Source organism: Falco rusticolus, chromosome 11 (genome assembly GCF_015220075.1).
Source record: "Falco rusticolus isolate bFalRus1 chromosome 11, bFalRus1.pri, whole genome shotgun sequence".
Taxonomy (NCBI): Eukaryota; Metazoa; Chordata; class Aves; order Falconiformes; family Falconidae; genus Falco; species Falco rusticolus.
In genome coordinates, this window is record NC_051197.1 from 11,117,440 (window position 1) to 11,145,328 (window position 27,889).

The window sequence follows — 27,889 nt, forward strand, 5'->3', positions numbered from 1 at the left end:
GGCACATGCAACGGCCCAGACAAGGCAGCCATGGCTGCTGCAGCCGTGACAGCAGAGCAGCTGGGGGTGGCCCGGGGGGCGCATTTTCCCCGGGGTATTTCAAGATAAAAGCTCACCAGCTTCAACTGCACCACATTACCCCATGCAGTCACACTGCCGGGAATTGCAGGTTTAATGGAGACAGAGGATTAATCTCCTTTTCTTGGGAGTTCCCTCTGCCTACTTACTCCTGATCAGAGAAGTAACTAGAAAAAAAGTTAATTAGGGCCCTGACATTTGCAAGCAGGGAGGGTGTGTGTGTGTGGCGAAAAAGTCTCAAAAGTCATACACAGAGTACAGTATTTATTTAAGACACGCAAACGTGCAAGTGGAAATACATGCAACAAAGCCACTTTCCTTGGCAGGATGACTGCTGTTACAATTCTACATAGCACCTTCAAAGTAAAATTGCTTCCCTACTGATCTGCAGTAAGAACTGTATTCAAAGTCACCCGTGCTTGGTTTGAAACCAACAGGGATTTAATTTCCCTTAGAAGGAAAGGTCCACTCTAGTAAAAGAATCCTAACTGAGCTGTAATGGCTTTCTCCACTGAGGTGCATTCAGCAGGAATTAGGAAACACTCTCCTGAGGAACAGAAGTTCTTTAAATTTTACATAAGGATTACAAAGAGCAATAAACAGGTTTGTTCCAGTTCAGCTGCATGCTGTGAGGCCCAGGGCAGGAAATACTTGAGGAGGCACCATGCTTGAGATGAACATAGTTTTGCCATAGACCTACTGTAAACGAGGTTATCAAAACTAAAAGAATTCAATTCTTCAATTTTTGCACTATTTGAATACAAAGGATTATTCTTCTAATTCCATGTTTGTTATTGCTACAGGAAAAATAAGTGTTCTTTATCTCACTTAACAGTCAGTTAAGCTTTCTTTATCCAGCAGCAAACACGGAATCATGCTTATGACCGTCTCTGAATGGCATCCACAGATCTGAAAGAGTTCCTTTGTTTTAACTCTGAGAGGCTTTTAGAAACTCTGCCTTGCTACCCTGTCCGCAGCAATGCATTTGCGCATTAAACCTATTTTACAGGTAGAGAAAATCAAAATAAAGTGTTAACTTTGCTAAGGCCACAGAAGGTATCACCGTCAGAGCACCAGTAGGTACCAACGCCTGATGCCGTTTGTACTTGGATGGCTTAGACAATTCATTATGAGACTGAAACAAAATAAAACAGCTAGAGTTCCAGTCCTCTCAACAGCATATCAGCGTTCAGTAAATTTGTCCCTGCCAGGGAGTAACAGACAGACATGGCAAGTGGGAAGACAGAGGCACAGGAAAGGTAAATTGCTTGCCCAGTTTTACCAGCAGGTCAGTGGTAGAAGAGGAGACAGGACCAGCTCTCCCAAGCATCAACCCAGGCAGCAGTCAAAAACAGAACGTTACGTGGTAGGGGCCCTCTGACAGGCCTTTGCTCTTACTGCATAGTCAGGAACTAATTTTGTGACCTTCCAGAACTCAAACTGGTCATCTTTGGTAAAGAGACACCAGGCAACTTTACAGGAAAAACAGGATTTTTTTTACAAGACTTGCTAAAAAGTTCTCCAAGCTTTTGTGTTAGGACGATCAGAGCTATTGTCAGAGCTGAAACCTATCCATGTGACAAGCAACAGAAAGGATTTGCCTGAAGGCCTGCTCCAGGTTATGCATTTATTCTCCTTAAATCTACAGACAAATTAAAAGAAAATAGAGAATTCTAAGTCCCGCAAGTACTCTGAGGTGGATAAAAAGCACTGGGCAAGGCTGGTTACTTGGGTTTTAATGAATGGACATAGTGCAACTGTAGCACTTTTCACTTTGTTCCTGTATAAAAAATATCAATTCTGATGTATCAAAGTTGATGGCTGAGCAGTTGTTTAGTCTTAAAATGTTTTCATGCCTTCACCTTTTTTTTTTTTTTTTTTTCCTTCATGGTAATAACTGAAGCTTTCAAAACTGTTTCACGGGCAGTAAACCCAAAATATAGCCCTAGCTTGATAATGACATGTTTGGAACTTGATTTAGATTCCCCACCTTTTTATCTAATCTCCAAAATATTTGATGCTTCCAGGAGCAAGCTTGCAGTCATTGTAATAAATCCACAAACTTTGACATGGAAGCTACAGTATCTCCAGAAAGGAGGTCAATTAGAAGCAGTACATTGTAAGCAAACCTACTCAGGAAGGAAGGTTTTATTTGGACAGGGTTTTTGACAGATTGTGGCAACAATTATTTTGTGGAAGGGCATGCAGAGGAGCATGTTACTCTAACACCTTATTTTCTAGTAGTTAATAGGGATCATTGAAAGGGTAATGGGGGTGTCCAGCATCTCTTGCTACTAGTTTTCCATTCACCTGCAAAGTAAACAGACTCAAGTCAGGAAGATAAAAATCTGTTTCTTACTCTCCATTTCAAATTCTGCATGGTTTAGATTTCTAAACCTTCACATTCCAAACATCAGGGAGTATCTTCTTCAGCTTAAGCAAGAGCTGTTCCCTCTACTCCAGAGTCCTCTTAGTTTTCTTGAAAGACAAATTTAAAAACTAATTTAAAAAGGAGATAGAATTCTATAGCCTAGAGCTAGAGTCCTTCAAGCTGCTGAGACGTGAAGAATTAAATTAAGAATAGTTAAAAGCCTTTTGCCTTGTAGCTGTTGAGTAAGTGGTGTAACACACACACTTCAAAACACTTTACTGGAGTTGAAGCTTTTTGCCCAGGTTCCCATGATAGAGAGTTGCTGGGCTGCCGATTTTACAGATGGATAAGATGAAATACATTGAAGAACTTGTTCAGGGTCATCTACTGAAGCTTAATAGTGTCACTGAACTCCTTCATAGCACTTTTTGTTTAACATTTCCACAGAAGACAAGCTTCTCCAGCCATACAATGGGAATACTGAAACCACTATTCACAGATAAGGAAACAGAGGATCAGGCTGGCACGAAAACAGACGTAGCCATGCAGAAATCTCAGTGCCTACATCCCACCTCTAAGCATTCAGATGCACAAGTTACACTTCTAGTTGCATTAAGTCCACTGCAACACCCTCAGCTTCTGAGGAGCCGAGATAAAACCTCATTCCTCACCAGTAATGTCTGGGGAAGTTCAGGTGCAGCATTGGTAAAGACATACATACTTCCCTGGGTGACAGACGAGCACAATTCAGCTAAAACCTAATTTAGGCCACTAATGACTAAACAGAAGTTATGTTAAGATAAATAAATGATTTTTGTATGCATAAATGACGTTTAAAGATCACTCAAAATGTTACAGGGGCAGAAGGAACCCACAGGGACTTTCAAACCAAGTGTCCACCAGCAAGTCCCTCTTAGCTTCCAGTATAAAACCTGCATTTCAAAGCAACAACTGGAATCCCCAGTAATGAATTGTTTACAGTGACTACTGAAGTGCGAAATTAGTCACTTGAGGGCACCACAGAGCAGAAAACGAAGATGTTAAGGTTTAACATTTGACTGATGCTCAGATTAAAGCTGAAATAAAGCCCTTAACTGAAGGCAATTCTTAAACTGTGGACAAAAGTATCATTGTATTTTCAGGTTTCCTCATATTCTCGAGAGCCAACAACTTCCTTGTGTTTCTAAAATGTATATTCCTCATTTTTCCCCCCAGTTTCTTCCCTCTGCATACTTCACTACACAGAACAGCTCTTCAGGTAAGCATTCTTGTTCACAGCATGCCAAGACAGCAGCTGCCAGAAGCAATGTCTCACACAACTGATTCCAGTCTACCCCAGGAATTTGAGGAAAGGGGGGGAGGTAAAATCAGCAGTGAACACACTGCAAGTCAGTGGTAGCTAACTATCAAAAATAGGCAGATCATCATGTGTACAACACCATCACCTTCCTCTCCTGGCTTGCTAGTCATTCAAGTTTCACTTAAGTATATTCCCTGGTCAATTACATGTTTCCAAAAGTTTGGATTTCAGGCTGGTGCAAGGCCGTTTCCAACCTCTATTCAGACAATGAACTGTTAACACATAAAGCAACCTAAATCGTATGTAGACAATGTAATAGCCTCTCCTCAGGCTTTACAAAATACAATGTGGAGAAGAGTGGCACAACTGTAAGAACTTGTGGTGACATATCAGTAAAATAAGGCAAGGGGAAATGGTCTCATCAGTTATGATAGGAGCTCTGATACCACTGCCATATCACACTTTGAAATCTAGACAATGTAAGTTAGATTCATAGAGGAGATAGGCATGAAAGGTTAGACAGGAATTTTAATTCACAGTTGATGAAAATTCTTTCCAATAAGCCCAGAAGGGATGGGCAGGAGACAACAGGTTCCACTAGAGATCTTACAGCTACAGAGTCGTATTTTAATTCCCATCTTGCTTCTTCCTGTCTCTATCTGACAATATGGCAGTATCTTTGAAGCCCAGCTGCATCACATTCACCCTTTTTCTAGTTGGATGGGCTAGCACTTTGAACTGTATTTCATCTCTCCTTTGTGAATCACTGTAATCTGATCAGGTCTCCCAAGTAACAAAAGCACATCAATTATCCTCAGCTCATCCAAGCCAGGCTATATTCTAATGTATTTTGCAGTTTCATTAATAAAACAACTTTGTTTGCAGCATGAGTAGCAAAACACTTGAAAGAAACATACTGTCAGCAGCAGGTGTGCTTGTCACTACCACATTCACACAATTCAGCAGCTAAGCTTGCACTTCGGTGTACAGACTCGTGATCCATAAACACAAGGATAATTTTGGTTGCAGCGATGTGGGCGTTTATATTTATGCACACATTCTGAAGCAACCATAAAGTTAAAAGCATGGTGGCTTTGAAGATCTCCTAAGCCCCAACAGAACAAACAGTGAAAGCTGGAACAAGTATCTACCCTTGATATGAGACAGCCATTCACCACACGTTCACAACTTCTGTTTCCTTACTCAGACTAGTCACTGACACACTCTCAAGTAGTCAAAAACCATTCAATAACAAATCCTGGAGAAATGCTTTCCCCAAAGAAAAAAACTATAGCCAGTAGCCACTGACTATTGAAGAATAATTTACAGGCAGACAAACTCTGAAGAGGCAAGGGTATGCTTGACAGCTTCCGAATTTGCAGAGACACCTACTGTATCTATGCCGTGTACTGTATGACAGAGAAGGGATAAATCACTTCACACTTGTTGTAGCACTGTTGCCACATGTTGGTTGGTGTTGCACCAGGGGCTGGCAACAGCTCTCTGTCAGCTTCCTGTCAGAAGCAGGACAGTAGGAAATGAGGAACACTATGAAGACAGAAGACAACAAGGCACTGACTTTTTTTTTTTTTTCAGTGAAGGGAAAGGAACATGTCAGCTCCTTTAATATAAGAAAAGAAAGACTAAGAGGATGACTTCAACATTTACAAGGCATTAGTTTCTCTAATAACAGAATTGCATCTGCTGGTACATGAGATGAGGTTTCATGTGGCAGAGTAAACTACTGATACTAAAAGATGCTGCAGCTAATGGATTTGGGAAGAAAAATACAACAGCCTAACCCAAACTCCCTACATTGCAGGAAGGTCATTCCAACAGACTCAGAAAGGAGGGACATCCAGTGGAGGGGAGTGGACAGATTCCCGTATGCGACTTCCAGGATGGAAGTGGAGAACTAACAGCATCCTGAGTCTTCACTGATCTTAAGTTTATACCATAAATTAGATGAGAATAGTTGGAAAAAGGAGTACTTCTAGAGGAATGCCATGTAGTGTTCTTGCAAGTAAGTGGTTCTGATGAGGGCAGTAAAAGAAAGAAAACTGCAAAAACCCAAAGATGTGGCCACATGCACATAATGAAAACTATTAGAAACATGAGAAATTTACCGTAATCATTGGCACAATGTAACGCCAGTTTTTATTCAGACTTCCAATGTGGCTCATCTCCTCTTCTGTGAGGCTGAAATCAAACACCTGAGAACAAAAACAAGAGGCTTTATTAAATAACCATAGGTTACCATTAGTTTGGCTTCCGGTTGTGAAGTTGCAATGAAACCCATTTTATAAAAAACACCAAAACAAAGGTTTAAAGTCTGAGGTGCTCATACTGCATAGCACTCTTCCACAAAAGCAAAAAGCAGTGGGACTGTTCCTCCAAGTAAGTGCTGCCTATTCAATCAATATTCTGTTCCCACGTATGTCCAAACCTTGAATAACTGCAGAGATTACTGGAATTTCTTAAGATTTCTATCAGTATACTAGACGGCAGCATTTGGTTTAACAGGAGTAACAGAGAAACAACTCCTAACTTAAAAACAAGTACGTAACCAGCCAACCTGTATGATTAAGGGCTGAAAAAAGATCGCAGGAGGTAATTCAGAGACCTCCCTTCAAGACTATTTCAAACCAGAGTTTTCAAATAATTTCTAAAGAGAACTGTCTCTACCTCAGAGCAGAAGTGAACCACCCTTATTAATTCAGCGCCATTAGAATGGCAGTTTGCTGCAGAAATATTCACCAGCCCTCACTTGCAGGCTAAAGCAACTATTATTCATAAAGAAGAACCACTGAACATAATTAGAAGACTCCCTTGTTCAATAAAATCATATATCAGATGAATTTCAGTAAAGATTTTCCATTTAGACTTCTACAAAGTACGTTCTTTACCTTTTGGTAACAAGACTATGCATGTGCACAGATGTACACTCACACACTTAGTTGCTTAAAACATAACAAGTACATTTTCCAGAAATTTCTACCCTCCCAAGTGTGTGCATACCCTGACGAACAAGTATGAACCAAGTGCCTCAGCCTGTTGCCCTCGAAGTACATTACTCACATGAAAGGGCATTGCTGAAACTTCCTTCCTCCATTTAAACTTACCTGGAGATTCTGCTGAATGCGAGCAGGAGTGACACTCTTGGGAATGGCAACCACTTTACGCTGCACTTGCCATCTGTCAAGAGAAGAGGGATTTTCTGTTTGTGCAGCCCACGAACCACGATATTTATTTCGGTTGAGTAATAATTTGTGGCAACAGAGATGCCACTTATGTTTCTATGTGAAATAAAAATACCCAGAAGAGGGTTGACACAGCACCGTATTGTGTTAGGACCTAGCATGTCCAAGCTCAAGCAAGACAGTAGCCACTAGACTAACCAATGAGAGCAAGATGCTCATGCCTTTGAACAAGCAAGCAAGTCTCAGGTGCTTTAAGCTAGAAACCCAAGAAACAGAAGAATTTACTTAAGCATTTTATGCAAGTTCTAACATGACAATCACTGAGAAACTAAAAGAAAACCCAGATCCCTCAAGTGCCTCTCTAGTGGCTTGAGCACAAAATCTTGAACATGCTCAGCTGGCAGGGTAACCTGCTGCTGCCCAAGATTGTGTCAGTGATATTGACAGATACAAAGCTAAACAAAAAATGAGGACAGAAATCCAGTTTTACTTTACAGGGTGCTGGTCTCATTCTGGATACCACTCAATCATCTTGTTTCCCAGTATCCAATAGCTGGCTTTTGCTGTATGAAAAAGCCCCAGCAAACAGTTCTTCAGTGCAAAGGAGGAAGTCCCTTCCTCAGCCCCACTTCCCAGGAGCCCACCTGAATGCCACAGCAAGCATTCAAGGCTGCAAGGAACTGGCCACATGCAAATTCAAGTAAGTGGCACTCAGATGTGGCACACTGCTGCCTTAATTGTCCTGCTGCTGTTTCACAGCAGAAAAGGTAGTGAACTGTCCCAGGCATGCATCCAGGCCCTGAACGGACCCCTCTGTTCTAGTCTGTCCACCTGTCCTAAAGCAGGACCAACTCTACCAACTCTGTAAAACAAGCACAAAAAGGGGTTTGCTTTTGGCACTCCCTGTGATTCTAACTCCCTACCACTGCAGAAAAACATGCACTTTAAGTAGATTCCTTCTAGCTTGCGTGTTTTGCTTTCTTTAAGGTTGAGCCCCAAATGCCACCCTCTCTCACAGTCATTCTGTACCTGAGGATGATCTGGGCGGGTGACTTGCTGTATTTTTCTGCCAGTTTTTTGATCCCAGGTTCTTCTAAAAGCACAGGCTCATCTGGGTGTTTCCACATGCGATCTGGAGAACCAAGGGGACTGTAGGCAGTGACAACCAGTCCTCGTTTCTGGCAGTGAGCTATCAGCTCGTTCTGAGCTAGGTAAGGATGGCATTCTACCTATTAAAATGACCCACAATGAGTGGCTGGAGAACAGGTATCAACACAAAACTCTAAACAAACAGGAAGCCAAAAGCACAGCAGAACCAAACACAACACAGGAGGCCATTCCAGATTCTGGAAAACCTTATAAGGATAAGGTTTAAGTTAAGTAAGTTAACCTTAAGAGGATAATTTACCACCAGGAGAATGAAAAAGTGTCTGGTAGGTTAAGTTTACAGGAAAAGGAGAACAGATTGCCGAAGTTTAGAGTGTTGGATTTTCCCTATGTACCAAACAGATCATCCAACGACCAAGGAAGCTCTCTACAAAGAGGATTCAAGTTACTCCCTCACAACCGTTCTTTCTTATAGACTAAACTGTTCCTCACAGGGAAGATGAACTCTTCTACAGACCTGTTCAACTAAGCAGGTATAAATGGCCACAAAAAATGGCTACAGGCCTCCTCCCCAACAAACTGATCTGCCTGCAGAGACTGCTTCTATGTCCCTATGCCTGCAGAGCTGGCCATATTTTTTCCTGTACATAAAAAGCTGCACCCTTTGTGCTAAACACATAGCATTGGTTTGCAAATTCTTCAGTCTTATGGACAAACAGGCAAGGTATTCATCCTCTCCTTTATTCATCTTACCTGCAGCACAGCTGGTTTGACAGTAGCCACACTTAGTACATCATCAATCTGACGACTGTTGAAGTTTGACAGCCCAATGGCTTTCACAAGACCTTTTTCTACCAGCTTCTCCATAGCTTTCCAGGTATCCTTGTAATCAGTGTAATCATAACGCATTGTGTTATCAGGATTCTTTGGGAAGAGATTGTCCCCTCGTCTACAGCATCGAAGGTAAAAATGTAAGTACATTATTTATATTATGTTAGTTCAGTAAAATAAACCTTTCTCAAAGTATTCTTAAAAGCTTATACATAGTTTGCAGGATATAATACAAACAGAATTTTTCTGTTGAATTCCATTTTGCTGACTTAACCTGTAAGAAATTATTTCACATACAGTCTTTCCTATGTAAACTTGTTATACAGCACTTTGAACTACTTACCTATACGGTATGACTACACAGAACTGATAAGCCGCTGTATACACAGCAGCAGCTTTTTGCCAACTTGGATCCTAGCAAAACAGCTGATTTAGAGAGCAGAAACTCAGAGGGCAGCTTTGGTTTTCCAATTTGTTTTTGAGAGAGGACTGATATTCTTCGTAGCCTGTCTGGAGCTGCTACCAAAGGGATCTTGATTTAAGAGCTGTCTAGGAGAGACTGTACTCAAAGTACACTGGCCTTCCCGCTCCCTCTGAATTACAGAGTAACCGTGTCAGTACTCAATACAAGCACAGATTCTCACAGAAGTCTTAACATGAACGTGCTGCTGATAGGTTGGGCTGATAGGTTTCCAGTTTGTCATACCAACCCATTAAAAAACAGAGTTTAAAAAGAACCCCAAAACACACACAAAGAACGTGGTTATGCCAGGTGACACTACCACACTGCCAAAGGGCTATGACTGGCGTCTGAGCAGTCCATGCTTGGAGGGGTACAAGCAATTCCACTGGAAGAGTGCAGCTCCGTAACCACTGCAGGACTCTGCAAGCTCAGGTCTCAGGGACTGCCTTACATTGCTCTAGCTAAGCAGTGACCAGTGTGAGAGATGGCAGCAGCTGGGGACAAGGGGAGATGGTTCTTATTCATGTCATTGATAAATCTAGAATCAAAAGTAACTGAAAGCTTTATGAGCTCCCAACGGAGAAAAGCAGCCTCCTATGTTGAGTGGTATACCAAGTAAGTTTAATTTTCAAGACCTAAAGGCACTGTGATTTTCATCCAGAAGTCTATTTTAATTTCTGTGTAAGTAACATGTTTGCTCAGTTTCCCAATATAACAGGCATTATAGATAACCATGCATTAAAACCATTGAAGTAGAGCTAATGCAAAACTGGAGAGTGAACAGTTTCCAATGAGAAAACATGAAACTGCTTTATTAGAATGTCAGTTTTGTCAATAGTTTCCACAACATCAGGCAAATTCAAATATTAGTAATATCTCAATATACATCATTACGTGTTATGTGTTATTAAAGCAATGTTTAAGGGGTTTTTTTCAATCAACTGGAAAACAAACCTGTTTCACAACAGGGGGAATTTTTAACAGTGCTTCCTCCAAACCAGCTCTAGTTGAAAACACTTCCTCATTCTGTTATGCTGAGGAATACGTTTATGCTTTGAGCATCTGTCCTCTTACTGTTAGTGTTGTATGCTTTGTAAAATTCAGTTCATATGACTAAAAGGGGAAAAAAAACATTCTCAGATTAGCCGAACAGACAGAAGCTCCTTAAACTAACAGGGTTTCCCCTGTTGAGTGAAGTCTCCATGCAAACATCTGGTCAGGAGATTTATTCCCCACCTGCCTTTTCACTGATTGTAGGGATGGGAGGGGGGCGGAACGACTGCTTCCACATCTACAAGAAAATAAAGCAAAGAACTCTGCTTCTAATGGGGTTGTAGGACAAGCGCATTTAGCACTTAACTGGAAACTTTCTCAATATGTATTTCCTCAAATTGTAGAATTACTGCAACTAAAGTGTCATAAGTCATTTTCATTTCTGCCTCACACAGATGCCACCATGATACTGACTGTGCTCAACCACTCCAGTACAGTTGAAAACCATTGTGAAATGTGTTTGTCTTCTTTACAAAGCACTTAATTCTCATTTTACAGATAAGTAAAACTAGGCACAAAGCAGTTTCAGTATTTCCTCAAGGTTACCATATTGGTCAATGGCACAAGCAAGAATAGCTGCCACACTTCCCCAATCCCTAGAGGAAGACAATAGACTCTTTTAAACTTCTAATACATTTTAAACGCAACAAAGATTTTACCTCACAGCAAGCCAAATTTTCCGCTAGTATAAGATAGCAAGCTTCAATATGGAAACTGGTGCCATAAAGCTTCATTACTTTTTCCCAGTTAGGCTACTTTCAGTTACCTAACTCTGGCACCCATGCCAAACTGTCAGAAGTTTAGTGATCCTAATCCCATTACCTAGATGTGCTCACTATTAAAAAAAATAAGTAACTGCTTAAAGATTTTAAATAAAGACTTAATACTTACATTTCCAGCCTCATCGTTGCTAAATAATGAGAACAATTATCCCTTTTCTACTTACAATACTTCTACACAAAAACAGTTTTGTCTCTTCTACTGTGTGTTTAGACATGCTACAAATCTAACTAAACAAATTCCCACCCAACTGAAATTCAAAGAAGAATTAAATTTGAACAATTGTTTCTATGAATGAATGGACCAAATATGACTAAGTGTACAGGCTATGGGTAGAAAAGAGCGTCTATATGACAGTCCATAGGACTACACTATATTAGCCACACTGAAAAACATCTTGCAGGCAGTATATACAGGAAAATATTCACAGCTCAGCAAGAAGGTCCTCAGGATATAACACCAGCCACTCATGTAAAACTGTGGTTTCTGCATTCTGTGCCCTTTCCATGTAGAACTTACTCAAAGGCATGAGGCCAGTGCATGAGGTACAGGTCCAGGTAATCCAGTTTCAAATCTCCAAGTGTTTTCCTTACTGCTGGCTCTACATCTTCTGGGTGGTGCTTAGTATTCCACAGCTTTGATGTTACAAACAGGTCCTCCCTTTTAACAACCTTTAAGAAAGGGAGGAGAGCATAATTTACTGGAACAAGTTCAGAAAAAGAATTGCAGCAATTTCCCAACTAGCCTTAAAACAAAGAGAACAATTTAAGTTTGGGGTTTTTTTTTAATAAAAAAGGTTAACGCATAGAACCTAAAATGTAAACCTTTCAAAAATATACCGGATGGAGAAAAGCAAGAGAAATACACACACTGGGAAGTCCTAAAATACACCAAATACTTAGTAATTTATTAGAAGTTCTGAAAAACAAAACAATCCTCTTCATGCACACAAGCTTTTCCAAATTTTCCAATGCAAGGGTTAAAGCCACTCCTAAGTGTGATGTGGCCAAAAGAAAGATTACTTCGTTTATTCATATGTAAATTTTGTATTTTCTGTTTAACAGTTCACATAATCTAGGCACAACCAGCTAACTTACTACATTCATCACATGTTATAAACCAAGAATGCTTCTCATGGAAAGAGCGTGGGAAAACAAACAGAAGAAGTTTCCCCAAACCTCTGCACTTGAGTTTCTAGGTTCTGGAAAGAATGCACTAGGAACTGAGTGCCCTGTACCCTGTATTGGAAGAGTAAGACCCAGAAATTAAACAGAAAGTCGGTTAACTAGAAAGCATAAAATGCAAAAGGGAGATCATACTTGGCAAACTGAAGCACAGAACACCATCAGAGGGCACTTCTCACTGTCTTACAAGTGACCAGATTGCACTCAAGTCTGCATTTTACAGAAGCTGGAATGATTAATTCCTCAGTTTCTCTCCTCCAATCATTCTGTTATTTTTGTGTTTCATATATGGCTGTTGTGTTCAAAGAGAAAGGTGTTTTAAAAATTCTACTTTGAAGTTAGCTAGCTGACATGAACTGAATAAGAGTCCTATGCTTCCCTCTATTAGTGACCATACCTCGTAGGAAGGAATCCCTGGGGCAAGCTGAAAACAACCTCTCTCAAGCTAATCACATAACCAAGAGATTGCCCCAAAGCCAAGGCAAGAGCAGCAGGAAAGTAAGAACTTTCTTTCCATGGGCTCTGAGGATGTACAGGTAATCCTTCCGGCCCCTTGGGCCAACAAGAGCAAGGGGATGAATTTAAGATTCCACCTCGGGTCATCCATAAGAATGCCTGTCACATTACATAATATTTAGGCCATGGATCCTCAGGTGCAGGTCCTTGAGTCACACCAAGCCTTCAAACGTAATCACGGTTTAAAAAAAAAAAAAAGAAAAAAGGAAAACAGGTATGTATTTACTCGCTCATATTGTATCTATAACCAAAAAACCCACAGTCACTGAAGTTGCTGTGGCTACCCACCATTGCACGCTATTCTAGACTGGCAAACTAGAGTAACTCTTCATATAAATCATGGCAAATATTTTAAATTTTAACCACTGATTCTGGGAACCTCCAATTTTTGAACACCCAGATCAGATACTTTGCAAGGGGAAAGGTTAGGCAGAGAAATTAAAAAAAAAAAAAAAACCAAAACAGAAAAAAAAAAAAGCGCACAGCATTTTCTGTAGCTTCCGTGCAAATAATCCTGACAATCTTTTCTCCTCCTGACAGCCAGTATGGATACATGAGGAGAGACAGCCCTCTTTCATGCCACAGGAAAAGCCACAAATGTTAACTTTGCAGTCTACTTTCAGGTCACAGTTGTACATTTTGATACAACACACAGCCAGCTGAGTGATTCTTGTGTTTTTACCTTGTTGGGCCCAAAGCATTCCTGGAAAGCCTCACCGATCTCCCCTTCATTGCTGTAAGCTGCTGCGCAATCTATGTGGCGATAACCCACACTTAGGGCGTATTTCACTGCTTCTTTCACCTGTAACCAAAAGCAGATTACCCAATGCCATCAGTGAAAAGGGACATATCACTGGGGAAAAAAATATTTAAAATGTTAGGGACCTAGTGAGGAATACCCACAAAGTACAGAGCTATGTAAGGTCACGAGACTCAGAGCAGGATATGGTCTTCTGTGGCACAGCCTCTAGGAGTGAAGACCTAATTGCTAGCAGATGCTCCAAGAGTAACAAGAAAACAGACTGTGCACAGGTCAAGCATGCAAGAACTCACTAGACAGAACAGGGATTCATTCTTAACTACAGTTGTTACCCTTCTTAAATGTAAAATGAGCTTTAAGAAACAGTTTTCAAATAAATCCTAGCTTAGGAAGACAAACTTTCAGTAATTACAAACAAATCACTGTCAGTCAAACCTGGAAGATACTTCTCTCCCAGTACAGGAAGAGCCTGGTTTCTAACTCCAGAATTGCCAGAGCTTGAGTTTCGTTCAGTTGCTCACACTTAATTTCCAAGATAATGCTGGTTTATGGCACATTTTTCCTTCATGCCTCATTCCCACTGATTGCATGACAATGAAAGTCACTATACTGCTGAATATTGACCCATGGCCTGCAGGGAATCTCCTGATGATGCTCACAACTTGGCATTTTGCTTTCCACATTGCTGACATGGAAGGTGTTGCCAACAGCAACACATCCCTTGCTCCATGTGCATCAGAATGGTTGAGAACCAAAGCATGATACTTTGAATCTGGTTCTCCTTTTGAAAGCTCCAGTGAAGCACAAGCGCAAAACATTTCCACATGTGGGCCTCAGATATGGAGCAAAACTAGAAACCGAAGATGGAAACACAGAATGGCATCTTTTCGAGGATTCATAAATAGATTTTGAATAAAGATTTTTAATAACAGATTGTGCAAGAACCAAGAATTACTACAGATTCTAATGTAGTCATCATCTGCTGTTAGGCTGATGTGCATTAAGTAAGATCTATTTCATTTAACTTTCAATGGACAGTAAGCACACGTTCTCCATTACATCTACCCACGTGAAGTGCTACAGTAAAAGTACAGCTTAGCTTTACAGGGATTTCTATACATTACTCTTCACTGACTTGTCTCTCAAGATGGTGGGAGATAGTCAATTACTCTGTGTGTAAGGCTTGATGCAATAGGGTCCTAATGTATTTATAGAGATTACATCTCTCATCAAGAGATTTAAAAACGTGTCCACAAAAGCTAGGGAGAGTTTGATTTCTTTCAACTTAAGCAAAGTACTAGCATTTTCCCTTTTAAAGCTGACATTAGTTAACAACAATTAAAGACATATACAGTTCTGCTTTCAGATACTACAGAAAGACAAGGGGGAAATCAAATGTAGAAAAGATCTCTCTTCTACTAGTAGGTTTGCTTTGTTTTTCTTGTCAAGAACTGCAGAGTAAAGGCAGACACAGGATATTCTGACCGCATTCTTTGGCATTTTGACAGGAAAACCAGAATGTAGACCAGTTTTCCTTAGCCAGAATCACAAAGCACTTACATTACAGCACTGAAGTAAGCTCTTCCTTTCTCTAGCAGGATGGTATTTACAGTCCTTGTTTCACCTTGACAAAGACATTCCACAGAAGGTCACTACAAAGTCAAGGTCATGGTAATTCTGAAATTACTTGAGACATATTAAAAGCTTTTAAGACTCAATATCCACCCTCCAAAAAGGTGAAGAGTTGTGGAGCTGAAGCAGAAATGAGGGGGGAAAAAAGCAGTGTTCTTTGTCTGTACTAATCCTCCATTTCCTCTGTCAGGATAATAATTTATTTTAATGCACACAGGCACAAAATTTGCCATAAAATGAAAGTAGGCGCCACTTGCAGAAAACTAGGGATAAGGCACTCCAAACACGTCTCTGCAAAGCAATACACAGGAGGCTGTATTTCCATATCAGTGCGTTTTGATAAATTTCTAGCACTGAAAAACTGCAACTGGTCATTTAAATAAAGTTTGGATTTGGGCAAAATCTGTATCTGTGTAAACTACTCTCAGCTCACTCAGACATTCCAATGTGAACTGAGAGTTCCTGTTCCACTCAAAAGGCAAAGGATCACGAGATAATGTGCAAAAAAAGCATTTCTGGAGGGGAAAAGAATTAATATGTAAATGTAAGAAGAGTACTTTGTTTTAACAGAAAGTTTTGTATTTTTGAGATTATATTCAGTCAGGTACATGTATTTCCTGGGGGGCAGAGGACAAAGAGAGAGAGAGAGAGAGGGGAAGAGAGGAAGACAACAAAAGCAGTTGGAGATTCATATGCATATGGATGTGTTACAATAGCCAAAGGAGCCGTCAAACTTTCTATATGTTCTTTAGTTTAGCCTATCAATACTGCTATGGAAGGAGCCTTTAGAGTTCAGTTTTGCATTAGGCAAGTTGAGTCACACAGCCTAAGTGTGACTCCCCAACCTAGCATCATCTAACTGTAGAAAGTAGGTCTGAAAGGATCTTGAGACATCATGTAGTCTATCTTCATACCCCACAGCAGGGCCAACTAAGCCTAAACCACTCCAACACACATTTGCCAAAACCATTCTTGTAAGTGACAGGCAGTCTATTCCAATGCTTAGGTATCTTTATGTTCAAAGCCTTTTAGATGTCTAACCAAGATTGCCCTGATGCCACCTTGGTGATGTCCTCACAGACATGAAATCCATAGCTCCCTTCCCCTTTATGAGGGCTTTTTGCACATTTGGAAAGCAGCAGCATACCTCTTCTCAAACCTCTCTTGACCATCTACCTGTAAGCGCTTCCATCTTTCATGGCAACTCACCTTCCCTAAACCCTGCATCACTGTTGCTGCTGTCTCGTCAGCTGGTTCATGCTTTTCTTGAAGTGGTTTGCACCAAAACAGACACAATATTGCAACTGAAGCCTTACTCTCCTTCATTGTATAGCAAAGTCCTAGGACCTACACTCCTGTTTATACATCCTAGCAAGGGACCTGGCCTTCCTATCCACCCTCTTTTGTTTTTGAAGATGGAGGAAACACAATATTGCTAAAAGTCAGTAGCAGATTCAGAAGCAGAATCTGTAAGTCCCAATTCATTACAATATCCATTACTAGATTTCTAGTTCTTCAAATTGTCCATCACAAGGTGAAAAACTAAAAAACCCTCTTGAACTCTGTGTTGCTTGGAAATATAATGTGACTAGGGAGCCTCTTCTGCACAGCCTCATGTCATTATGAAGAGGCTTCTCACTCTAACAGTTCCAGTCAATAATACTTGGAAAGAAAAGGCTCCAACAGCCTCCCCTGCTTCCTGCAAAGTTGTCACATTCTAGCAGTCCAAGTACGTTTGCTGACAGGAAGTAGGGGGGAAAAAAACCAACAGATCATCAGTCCACATGATACTCTTGATGCAATATGACCAGACCATAAATGTTGCTCTATCACAGTTTGTACATACTGTACAAAAATTGGCTGAAAAGGAACTCGGACCACCACATAATTAATGCCAATTTAAGAGCTGATGTTCCTTAAACAGAAGTTTTGCCTCCTGTCCATCAGACGTTGAATTCAAGCCCCTTCGCATATACCAGCATAGTAAATTTTTGTGCACGTAACCAGGATTCCCTGTATTGCCTAACAAACTTTTCCAGGAACCAAGAAGTCTCCTCCATAGCTGCAATTCTGTCACAAGACACCCAGTCTGACTGGTTTTCTGAGGTATGCATTTCCTCTTCAGCTTTCTTGAAGTTTCACACAGAAATACAACTTTCCTAAGCCCCATGTCTCTCTTCCCCACAGAATCAGCCTCTGCCACAGCAGGTCAGACTGTTCATCAGGTGGGGATCAATCCTCCAGGTTGAAAGCATGGACCACTTGAAAGACGAGAACAAAGCATTAAAGGATTACAGATAATCAAACTCCAGTATTAAAAAATCATGCTACTAATATTCTTGATGTTCTTGTCTGAATGGACTTCTCTTTGAACTCATTTCATGTTGCCAGTTCATAAGCTTCTGTACTGTGTTCCCTTCTGTTCAATAGCCCACCACCATGTTCCTATGGTAACGTGCAAACCAAATTTCTCTTCTAGCATTTGATCACTTAAGACAGACAACATCCAATTATTTTATAGCATCTAAACCCTACAGTCTTCCAATAATTCCCCTCCTCAATTCCTACTGTCTAGAAAACTAGGGCTGCAATGATGCCTTCACATTCGACTGCCAAGATCTGCCTACAAAGTCAAGACTCATTTAGCATCAGGAATAGTAACAGCAATAATAAAGAAATTACTCAAGAGTTAAGTCAAGACTTTAAAGCAGCTCAGCGAGGAAAATAATTACAATCTACAAAATATTCACCTGAAATAATTTAAAAGCCATCCACTCTTGCTTCTAATGCAGCCCTTGCACAAAAGAGCGTTCAATAAATAGCCTCTACGTGGGAAACAGCTAGATTAAATATAAGCAATGATCATTCTTCTGCTCCTCTAGGTTTTTGGCCCTTAGTCTTTAATTCATAATTACAGTTACTCTCCCTGAATGACATCATGTCCTTTAAAGGCTAAATCATTTGGACACTCTGCCAAATTGCTGCTATGCTTCTGAATTTTCAAGCCATAAACAGGAATTTTTGTACTCCATAGAAGTATCAGCAGCTTCTGTAACTCTGGCCATTTTCACTGCAGTTTCTAGGTTTTTTTCTTCAGTATATTCTAGGAGTAAGTCTTTGAAGACAGTAGGTATTCCAAAGAAGTGATGCCCAATGACTTCCATGGGATCCCAGAGAAGATGGCTGCATCCCATGTGGGGTTCAGCTGCTAGAAGTGCTGCTTACTATGCCAAAATCCATCTGAATTAGGCTTAAACTATGCAGAAGCAGGATTTTTCCTGGTTCTTTTATAAGACCACACTTTCCTCAGAACAGTCAGTGCACAAAATAATGCATTCCTATTTTGCTTAATTTCAGGCATTTGTTTTAGATAATATACATTTAACTGTTTTGGGTGTGCAGAAATTCATCCATTAAGTCCCTGCATGTCAATAAGCTTAATTCAGCTATCAGCTGATGTTTGAAGTGACAGAGCTGAACATCTACCCTTGCCCTCATTTACGAGGTTGACTGAGCTCTCTCACCAACTCAGGTTCCACATTAGCACAGCTCCTATTCCCAACAGATCCACTGTCCCGACAGCTGTTTGGACAGGAAGACCAACAATAAAATGGTTCTGAATAGATTTCATTTTTATAGCTTGTTTCCCACATATTCCTCTGCACGGGAGAACAGCACAACATCTTGAGACAGGTTTTAACTTTCCCTCTCAGTCTTGGGCACAACGCCATCTGACATCCTCCAAAAATCATCATGAAGCTAACACAAGTGTAGTGGCAAGAGACGCAACATTTAGTGCGCAGACATGCAAAGGTACACATAATGCAAAAGGCATTATAAACAACAATAGCAACTAAGAATTCCACCAAGTGATGGACATTGCCTTTCCCAGCAAGTATGTGCTATCTCTTCCCCCAAGAATTTTTCTTTTAAATAAATGAAACAGAAAGGAAAAGACAGACAAGGGGGAGACGTATTATACTAAGCAAGCAGTCCATAGCATGCAAACATTCCCACAGACAGTTTCTAGTAACACACAGAATCATCTCCCAGTGTGGTGTTTGCCAACTCACTGCATTTAGAAGCACAGTGAATGTCTAATGACACATTAGTCTTCTTAGTCTAAAAGCAGAATGACCCAAGCAGGTTCTTTGTTTTCTTGCTGACTGCTGGAACAGGACTTATTACAAGAACAACTAGAGCTCTTGCCTGCCAAAATAATGCTTTCAGCTGAGTCATCACCCCAATCCAGAGGGATGTCTGGTCAAACTGGGAGCCTGAGGATTTACTAGTGGAAGAGTCAGGCACCATAACATAGGTACAGCATTCTCCCTGTCTCACCCTCCTCATTGGTCTCTTTCTAGCTCCATCTCCCAGGGCACCACTGCCTGAGGCCTGGGTTAACAAGTATTAAGGGATCTGCTGGTGCTGCTTTTGTGCCTTAAAGTCTTAGTCATGGAAATACATACATACATTCCACTGACTTCAATGGATGTAAGACTAAAATCACGCAAGTGAAGAATCCAGGCCTCAGATCCAGCTTCTTCAAAAAAAGTGCACAAAACACAAACACTAGTTGAGAGCACAATATTGTATTGTTCTTTGCTTACTTGGCCACGGTCACTTTTCCAAGTTCCCAGTCCTATGAGAGGCATCTTCTGCCCAGTGTGGAGTGCAATGAAGTTGCATGCTGCAGACATTTTTGCCTAAAGAAGAACAAGAACAAAGCGAGTTTTGCAGCAATTCAGTAAGTTGCAACAATTTACCTTTTCTATGCAAAACCAAGTATGTAAGATCACAGAGGTCCGCGTCATGCTAGAATAAAGATGAGGTAGGCTCTTTACAGTTTTTACCCGTATAAGAGATTAATAGCTACCCTGGAGACACTAGAAAAGAAGCCCATTTTCTCCTCTTCCTTCTAATTCTCTTTTCTCCTTTACAATGCACAGGTTTAAGATTTCTCAGAGTTAGCAAGTACAAAAAGAAGCATCCTGCAATAACATATTATTAAAAGAGAAGCTCAAGTGAAAACTTTGTGGTGTTTTCTTTTCAATCAGCAGTATGCATTGATGAGGCAGAAGGGAGTAAGAGATGTTTGTCCGCCCTCAGTGTACAGTAATTGCATAGGACTGCTACACTAAGTTTTTCTCTTTTACCAGCTAGCTCAGGAACCAAGCTCTAATTACTGCTGCAGCTGGGGATAAACACACTTTGTCAGAAACAGCTGGTGCAGACCTGATACAGGCAGGGTTTTGATTAGGAGTGAATGGTAAAGGCATTTATGAAGGCATAGCCCAGAAAAAAACCCAAAAAATAAAAACATAATACTGCAAAGACCACTGCTGGAGGATCCATCCCATCTTTTTATGCTAGATACATGCTTTGTCACCCTTGAATCCCAATTTTCACCAACTCAGAGCTGAACCACAGCTCATTATCAAGACTGGCACTGTGAAGAAAATCAGAAACATTTTGACTTCCTGTGCAACAAGCAAAACTGTTTATGAATTGTTATATACCTGCAACAGGCAAATGCTACCAAATTAGAAGGCTACTTTTATTTTTTTTTTTCCAAACACTAAAAAAAACCCTCTCTGATGTGAGGTCAGTTCTAGCAGAGGACAAAATTGAGGCACCTTCAAAGGTGGACACTAGGAAATAACACCTCAGTACACAGATCAAGTAAAAGTGGTATGTATATAATTTTTTATCACTCTGACATAGAACTAGAAATAGCTGTGTGCAAAGTGATGCATGCAGTAGGTCCTTACGTATTTGTGTGTTTTGAATCCCAAAATAACTTCGTCTTCCTGCTCTTTTCTGTCTCCCTGCTCATTCAAAAAAGGACACCTACCTTTTAAAGAGCTGAAAGATTCCTTGTTCCCATGCTGTCAAAAACTGCATGTGGACTCTGATAGAAATTTGAAACTAAGAGCTCAACTCTTGCATAAGATGCATTTCAAGTGCAAACAACATGCAACAGCTAGCATTGCTATTATAGAACATGTCATACACCTGATTTCGCACAAATTCACAGTAGTGTTCTTCCATTACTAAAGGGAGAATGAAAAAACATTATGTAAAGTCAATTGTCACTTTGAGCCTGTGCTTCCCTCTCATGCTTTAGCACTGTGATATCTGAGCATTTTCCCTGTGAAATTCAACAGAACAGAAGTCCAGCAGGATCTTCCACTACCTGTTGCTGGTTTTATAGCTGCTGCAAACAGCAACCTCCTCACAGTAGCAGATTTTTATCAAAAAGGAAGGTTTTCTAGTGTGTTCCAACATCCTCACAATCTATCTCAGAAACTGCACTCAGGATGAGCCCCAAAGCTGGCTAGCTGATTTCAGCAGAAGCTGAGGAAGTTACTTCCCAAGTTCAGCTGTGTCCAAACTCATTAATGTTCTTTGTTTAAAAAAAAAAAAAAAACAAAAAAAACCTAAGGGTGGAAGCATGCAGTGTTGACTGAATGGCTGACTATGTAGGAGGAATGGATGTTTTCAAAGCAGAGCATTCACCCAGCACACTATCCCAGAACAGCTCTGTCCTTTCCATGTTACCATTTTCATCAGATAATTAAGTCCCAGCTGATAGATGTATTCACACAGAAAGTTTATATTTTTAATTTCTTGCTTATCTTCTCAAGCCATATTTTTGTAGATTTACAGCAGACACCAAACAGCGTACTTGCTGTACAGAGAGACCTAATAGAGTAGCTGGAGCGATCCTGACCTGAAGGTCATTGTACACCAAGGAGTTGGTGATCCACATAGTCAATCCGAGTAAGTGCAGGCTTGTCTTGTGCTGTGTTTTGTGTACAGCATGGCCTTCAGGCCTGTGTTGTCAGGGTCACAACCCATGGCTGCAGGATAAGCTCAGCAGCTAGTTGTAACAGGGGAGTCTGCAGGTAGCTCACACTTGGTACCTACAATTACACCACCTACATGTGTCCTTGCCTCCATCAGAAAAACCAGTAAGTTCTCATGTGAACACCCTTTCTGTCTGACAGTAGAAATGATGAATAGGGTTGTTTTCTTGTAAAAGAATCCCTAATAGCTCAAGTGACCAAAACAGGGTAACCCCTTCTCTGAACTGGGTCTACACAGCATGCTGCACATGAATCAGCTGTTCAACAGGAGGGCTGTTCAGTGTTGCATGACTCAGGGTCCCACCAGCTGAAGGGATGTAAGATTATCAACATTATCCACTTTCTTTATAGGATTACTTCTAACAAATAGCATTTGAGATTATAATTTAGAGAGCCTAAGTGTCTTTGTTATCAGGATTGTAATGGACCAGCACCTCTCGGTGCAAAACAGCAGTTAAACACAAGCTAACAGCTCTGGATTTGCTCTGTGATGTATTAAGTCCAGGTATTGGTGCTGAAAGCAATCACTGGTGAGCCAAACTGTGGGTTTAAGTCTATTTTTTGGGGTACAGGAGTCAAAGAAAGCAAAATGACAATGCTAACAGTTTTCTATTCCAAGTTTGCATAGCAATTTTGTAGCCAGTTATAGGCAAGTGGGTGCTTTTAACCTGCATTTAGTAGCCCAAATAAAGGCACCTTCTTACATCATGCAATACAACTAAAGACTTAAGGGCTTTTGATTCACATTGGCCTATAACACAAATAAGTGAGCAACTGTATACTTTACACAACTATGTTACACAATCATTTTAAATACAACAGTACAGCTCAAAAGACAAGGTACATGTTTAACCAATAACTAGCATCAGCACATTTTCTAAGAACCTTCTATGCTTCCTGTAACAGTTGCATATTAAAGTTGCAGAGAGCAAAAGTACAAACTCTAGGAGAACAAAAACATGCCAGAATTAAGAAACACTGGAAGAAAATACAGCAACACTTCCCTCTCAAATTCTTCCCCTAAAAGGGAGATATAAGAGAACTACAGTATCTACTAGCTACCATTATTGGGTTCACTAAAAAGCTAGAAGCCTTTTTTTTTAGGAGGGCAAAGACAAAAATAAACACAGAAATGAACTAATTCTGGACAAGTATGACGTAGGTTTGGCTTAACAATACCCACCTATTGCCACATTTTCATATAAAAGAGCTAAAACTCTGAGTAATTCAAATGTAGGGTAAGCAGTCTGGCCAGGAGAATACGCATTAATAACCAGAGAAGCATAAACTGCACCTGCACATCAGCCCACAGTTACAACTAGTTTTTAATCCAAAGCAAGGAGCCCTTCATCAGCCAAGCACGCATAAATATGCGTTAAATTAATACGCATAGTATGCAAATATCGAAAATACAGACACCCCTGCTGCTGAATCTTGTAGTACCCTGCAAATGGGAGCTAACCCTCCACATTTTGTCTCCCCAAAGGCACCCCACAGCGCAGCAGCGCGCCCACCTCCCCCTTATCGGGCGGCCCAGGGAGGGTCCTCCCCGCGGCGGGTGGAGATACGGAGCCCCCCGCCGCACTCACCCGCACAGCGCCCGGCCTGCACCGCCCGCACGCCGCCTGCCTTCGGCCAGCGCTTCCGCTTCCGGCCGCCCGGGGCTCGGCGGCGGGCGCCTGGCCGTGCTGAGCAGCCGTGACCTGGCTGAGACATGCGGGGCGGCGCCTCCCGAGACAAACCCAGCGGAACCGCAGCAGCGAGCACCCCCGTGGGGCTGGGCAGGCAGCCGCGGTACGGCTGTGCGGTGGGGCTGCTGCGGGCTGCGGCCCCTGGGCTGCAGCGCGGCCCCAGCGCCGTGCGGGGCGGCTGTCCCCCCGGTACCGGCCGTGCCCCGCGTACCTTTTGCTCTGGGTTCTGTTCCCATCGGGAAATGCAGGCAGGCCAGGCGCGCCCGCTCGCAGCCCGGTGCCTGCACCACGGGGGGAAGCTACAAAACTAACGGAACGGATAAAGATTACGTGAAGTGTACGCGTTTACATATGTCTCCCTATCTGCTATTTGTCTTGGCCTCTTGGAGCAGTTTTTATTGGTGGGAAGAGAGAAATTCCACCGGGTTTTTTTGCAGCCCTAAATAACAGGAATCCAGGGAAAGTGCAAGGCCAGTTACACTCAAGTACACTGCAGCTGTTGTGCTAAAAGGTGCGTGAAGAGAAAGCAGGGGCACTCCCCGAGAAGGCTGAGGCTCCTTTTGTTGCAGGTGCACAAGAATGTGTTTCCTTGTTTGTGCAAGATTGAAGGTAAGATTAAAGCGGGCTGACTTCAGCGGAGTGCTTACTTCTGGGTAGGTACAATCTTGCTACTGTTGTCAGAGAGTCAAAGATAAAACCTCTAACAGCAGCAGACTCTGGCCCTGTAACTGAAAGAAGACAGCACCTAATCTTAGACACAATGAAACACACCAGGTTTGACTTTTACTCCAAGCTTCCATTTTTATAAGTAATTTATAAACTTTCAGAATTTGAAAATAGTAAAATTAGATCAGAAATAAGGCATTATATATATAGAACAGGGCTTTGGAGAGACTTATTTCTAGAAGGGTAATTCTGTCGCAGATTCTTTCTTTGCTGTTCAGACTTGAACTGCTGAAGAGGCTTAAAGGTGCAAAGGTTAATGAATCTCTTGGGCATGCACGTGACCAGATTTTTCTGTTGTGCAGCCTGTTTTGACAAAATACAGGAAAGCTGAAAGAGAGTGCAAGGATAAGACAATTAAAAGTAACAGGAAATAAAAAACTGAGAAGAGGAACAACTAAAGGGGAAGGAATCACTGCTGGGTCTGATTTATTTTGATAGAGACACTGTCAATCACAAATCCATTTGAAAATCCAGAGTCTGAATGCACTAAAAAGATGCTTGAGTTATTTGAATATCACATGTGGAAACTTTAACAAACCTCAGCCTCTGATTATGTAATATAGCCCAAAAGAAAAAAAGGTAAGGAACACAAAAACATTTTGTCATCAAAAGGTGGTGATTATCAAAACATACAGTAATAAAATTTGTTAATTAAAAAAAAATATGCAGAGAAGGAAGAGGTAATGCAAGAGATTTTGACCTAGAAATATAGTCTTCACTTGAGCAAAACAAAGAAAGCAAATATGTGCATTGTATATTTAATGTTATGTAATTGTTTTCATCAAAACTATTGTGCACCAGCTGCCTGTGTGTAAATGCCCCATGGCTTATGAACATGACAGTAGTTGACTTTCGAGTTTACTTTTTGCATATACTATATTAAAATGTCCCCATATGGCCAGGATTTTACTCTTACTGCACCCCTGATGGTACCACATGTATACAGGAAGTTCAGTATGTTCAGGATTCAGCAGGCTTTCTGCAGAGCGCAAGAAATCAGCTCTACAGAACATGCATGGTGATGTCCAAATGTGCTGGGTGGATGGATCATCTCTGCTGTAGAACTGATATGTATATGCTCAAGGGGCATGCCCAGCGTTGCTCAAACCCAGTTCACACTACTGTTCCAACTGAGTTCACCTTATCGTAGAAGTCCTGGACCCACTTACATAAAATCTCCAAATTCTCTTCCAAGAAAATGTGTGGAAACCCAAATGTGCAATAGTGTTCCAAAACAGGACCCATTTTTTACCTTTGTTTTTACACACAGTGGGAGTTTTGTTATTATCAAAATGATACATGTAAAATCAGGCATGGTTACCAGTTTGGAAATCTTTTGGTAGTTTCAGTGCTCTGGCATTGCAGGGCCAGCCAGATCCTCTTTGTTAACACATAACCTACTTATTGTGGTCGTATCCGTATGGATGGGTGCAGAGGCCTACACTTGGGTTCCTGGTGCTCTATGCTAATCAGGCACAAGCCCATCCTGTCTGGGAGCTGGTTCAGCAGAACACTGCACCACAGTTAATCCACCGTTTGAAGAACAGAGCATGGAGAAGCAAGGTGTGGAAAGAATTCTGTCCTTCCAGCACCTGCTTGGGTAGACATGCCATTTCTCTCTTAGATAACTTAATTTTATTTTTTTTTTAATCTAAGTAGCATCTTACATCTAAAGACTGAGAAAGGACACAGAAACCCATCAGCTCACTGAATGAGGAGTGGTCATGACACTTTATCACTCCAAAACCTCCAGAAACTGATGTTTGGAAGGACTAGCTCAGAAACTAATAACAATAATGAGGCCATGGAAATATGAATGGAAATGCAATGCTTCAGGCACAAACCCGGAACAAACCACACTGTGGCAGCTATGCAAAATGGATATATTATGCATCTGAAAGTATGAGAAATGAGCATAACAAGCATTAAAGGAGACAAACCATGAGAAAGTCATTACTGGTTGGTAAACATGCCGGAGTTGCAGGAAGACTACTGCCTGACTTTTCAGGGGTTAATCCATTCACAGGTTCATGGCCTGAGTTGATAGGTAGGTATATATGTGTCTCAGTTTATAGACCTCAGTTGTCTACATTTGTAGCAATTACATTGCTGTTAAGAAGGTAACAACCTCTTTCTGTAAAAGATTACGCGTACAGTAACAATAGAAGCAACAGCAGATAAATTATTTGCATTAAGGTGAGAACAGATTTTTTTCCTGAGTACACATATGCATGTTATTTGCTTTTATTACTTAAGGAGTAATATCATCTGGTACAAAAAACAGTCATCTCTTGGGTGAATCACCACATGGGTATGGTCACCCAGCAACAACACACAGTGTGGTAGAAGATAAACACTTAAAATTTGTTAATCCTTTTGTGGTTTTCTCCTCATTACAATTTATAATCAAGTTTTAACAGGTATAAGAAACACAACTCTAAACTGCAAAACAGGCAAGTCAAAATCAGTTGGTAAACATGTTTATCCCTTTTGACTAAAGCAAGCAGTTTTGTCATTGACATGTCCTTAATGACCTTTAGTATTCATTATCCAATAAAGCTTTTATATTTAAATTCAGGGTTTGGTCCTCAAAAAGTACCACATCAATTTAGTCTTGGATGCAGACACAATGCTTGTGAGGATTCAGTGATGCTAAATGGCCCTCAGAGTAGCTTCACTCTGGAAATAATGTGAAACTCCCTAAAGTCAATGATAGTATCAGAATTCCAGGTTTGTATCCTACACCCCAAGCTCAGAGGTTAGACTTAATTTTCAGCTCTTTTGCTGCCTTGCATGACTTGGATTAGTCCTCCCATTGATGGAGAAGAATCATTGGGAAGTAGTATCAGGCTGAGGAGTCAGTTGGTAATGGAAACTGAGGATAAAGATTTGACCCCACACCTATGTAACACTGAATACATATGGCTTTGTTAATAGGGCTGATTTTATTGAACCCAACGGCCAAGTCCACCTAAATGACACGCCAGTCACCTCTTACTTTCCCTCAAAACGTTGCGCACCTGCTGCCTCCCTGATGACTTTTAATAATTATAGCTCGGTTCTATTAAGGCATTAAAAAAAGTAATTTCTTCTTGCAGGAAGCCATCTGAATTACCTTCCCATTAACTGTTTACAGCCGTTACACAGGATATTTCCACGGCACCTCCCAGGCCACTATCCAGAAAATTATCTCTACTTTAAATTCTTTTGCTGCTTTCAACAGTCCGGGGCAGCGTCTCCGTTTAGATAAGGCGGTGCAAGCCCCACTATCGAGCAAGCCGCCAGGGATGGGTGCAAATCTGCCAAGTCATGCTGCCCTGGCAGCAGC

At 41.1% G+C, this 27,889-nt stretch overlaps 1 protein-coding gene across 3 annotated transcripts; it reads right to left on the minus strand.

Annotated features, from left to right (window-relative positions):
- Positions 1–325: 325 nt before the first annotated feature.
- AKR1A1 (aldo-keto reductase family 1 member A1) lies at positions 326–27,778 on the minus strand. 3 transcript variants are annotated; one of them, XM_037403988.1, is made up of 9 exons: positions 27,677–27,778; positions 19,886–19,981; positions 13,566–13,685; positions 11,703–11,854; positions 8,810–9,005; positions 7,979–8,178; positions 6,872–6,944; positions 5,876–5,962; positions 326–2,388 (listed from the first exon to the last, which is right to left on the minus strand). In XM_037403988.1, the coding sequence occupies exons 2-9, from the start codon at positions 19,973–19,975 to the stop codon at positions 2,323–2,325; spliced, it is 984 nt and encodes a 327-aa protein (XP_037259885.1). In that variant the 5' UTR covers positions 19,976–19,981; positions 27,677–27,778; the 3' UTR covers positions 326–2,322. The 3 variants fall into 3 exon arrangements, with proteins under 3 accessions (XP_037259885.1, XP_037259884.1, XP_037259886.1); XM_037403987.1 differs by lacking the exon at positions 27,677–27,778 and adding an exon at positions 24,047–24,067; XM_037403989.1 differs by lacking the exon at positions 27,677–27,778 and adding an exon at positions 23,734–23,861.
- Between the last annotated feature and the right edge of the window lie 111 nt (positions 27,779–27,889).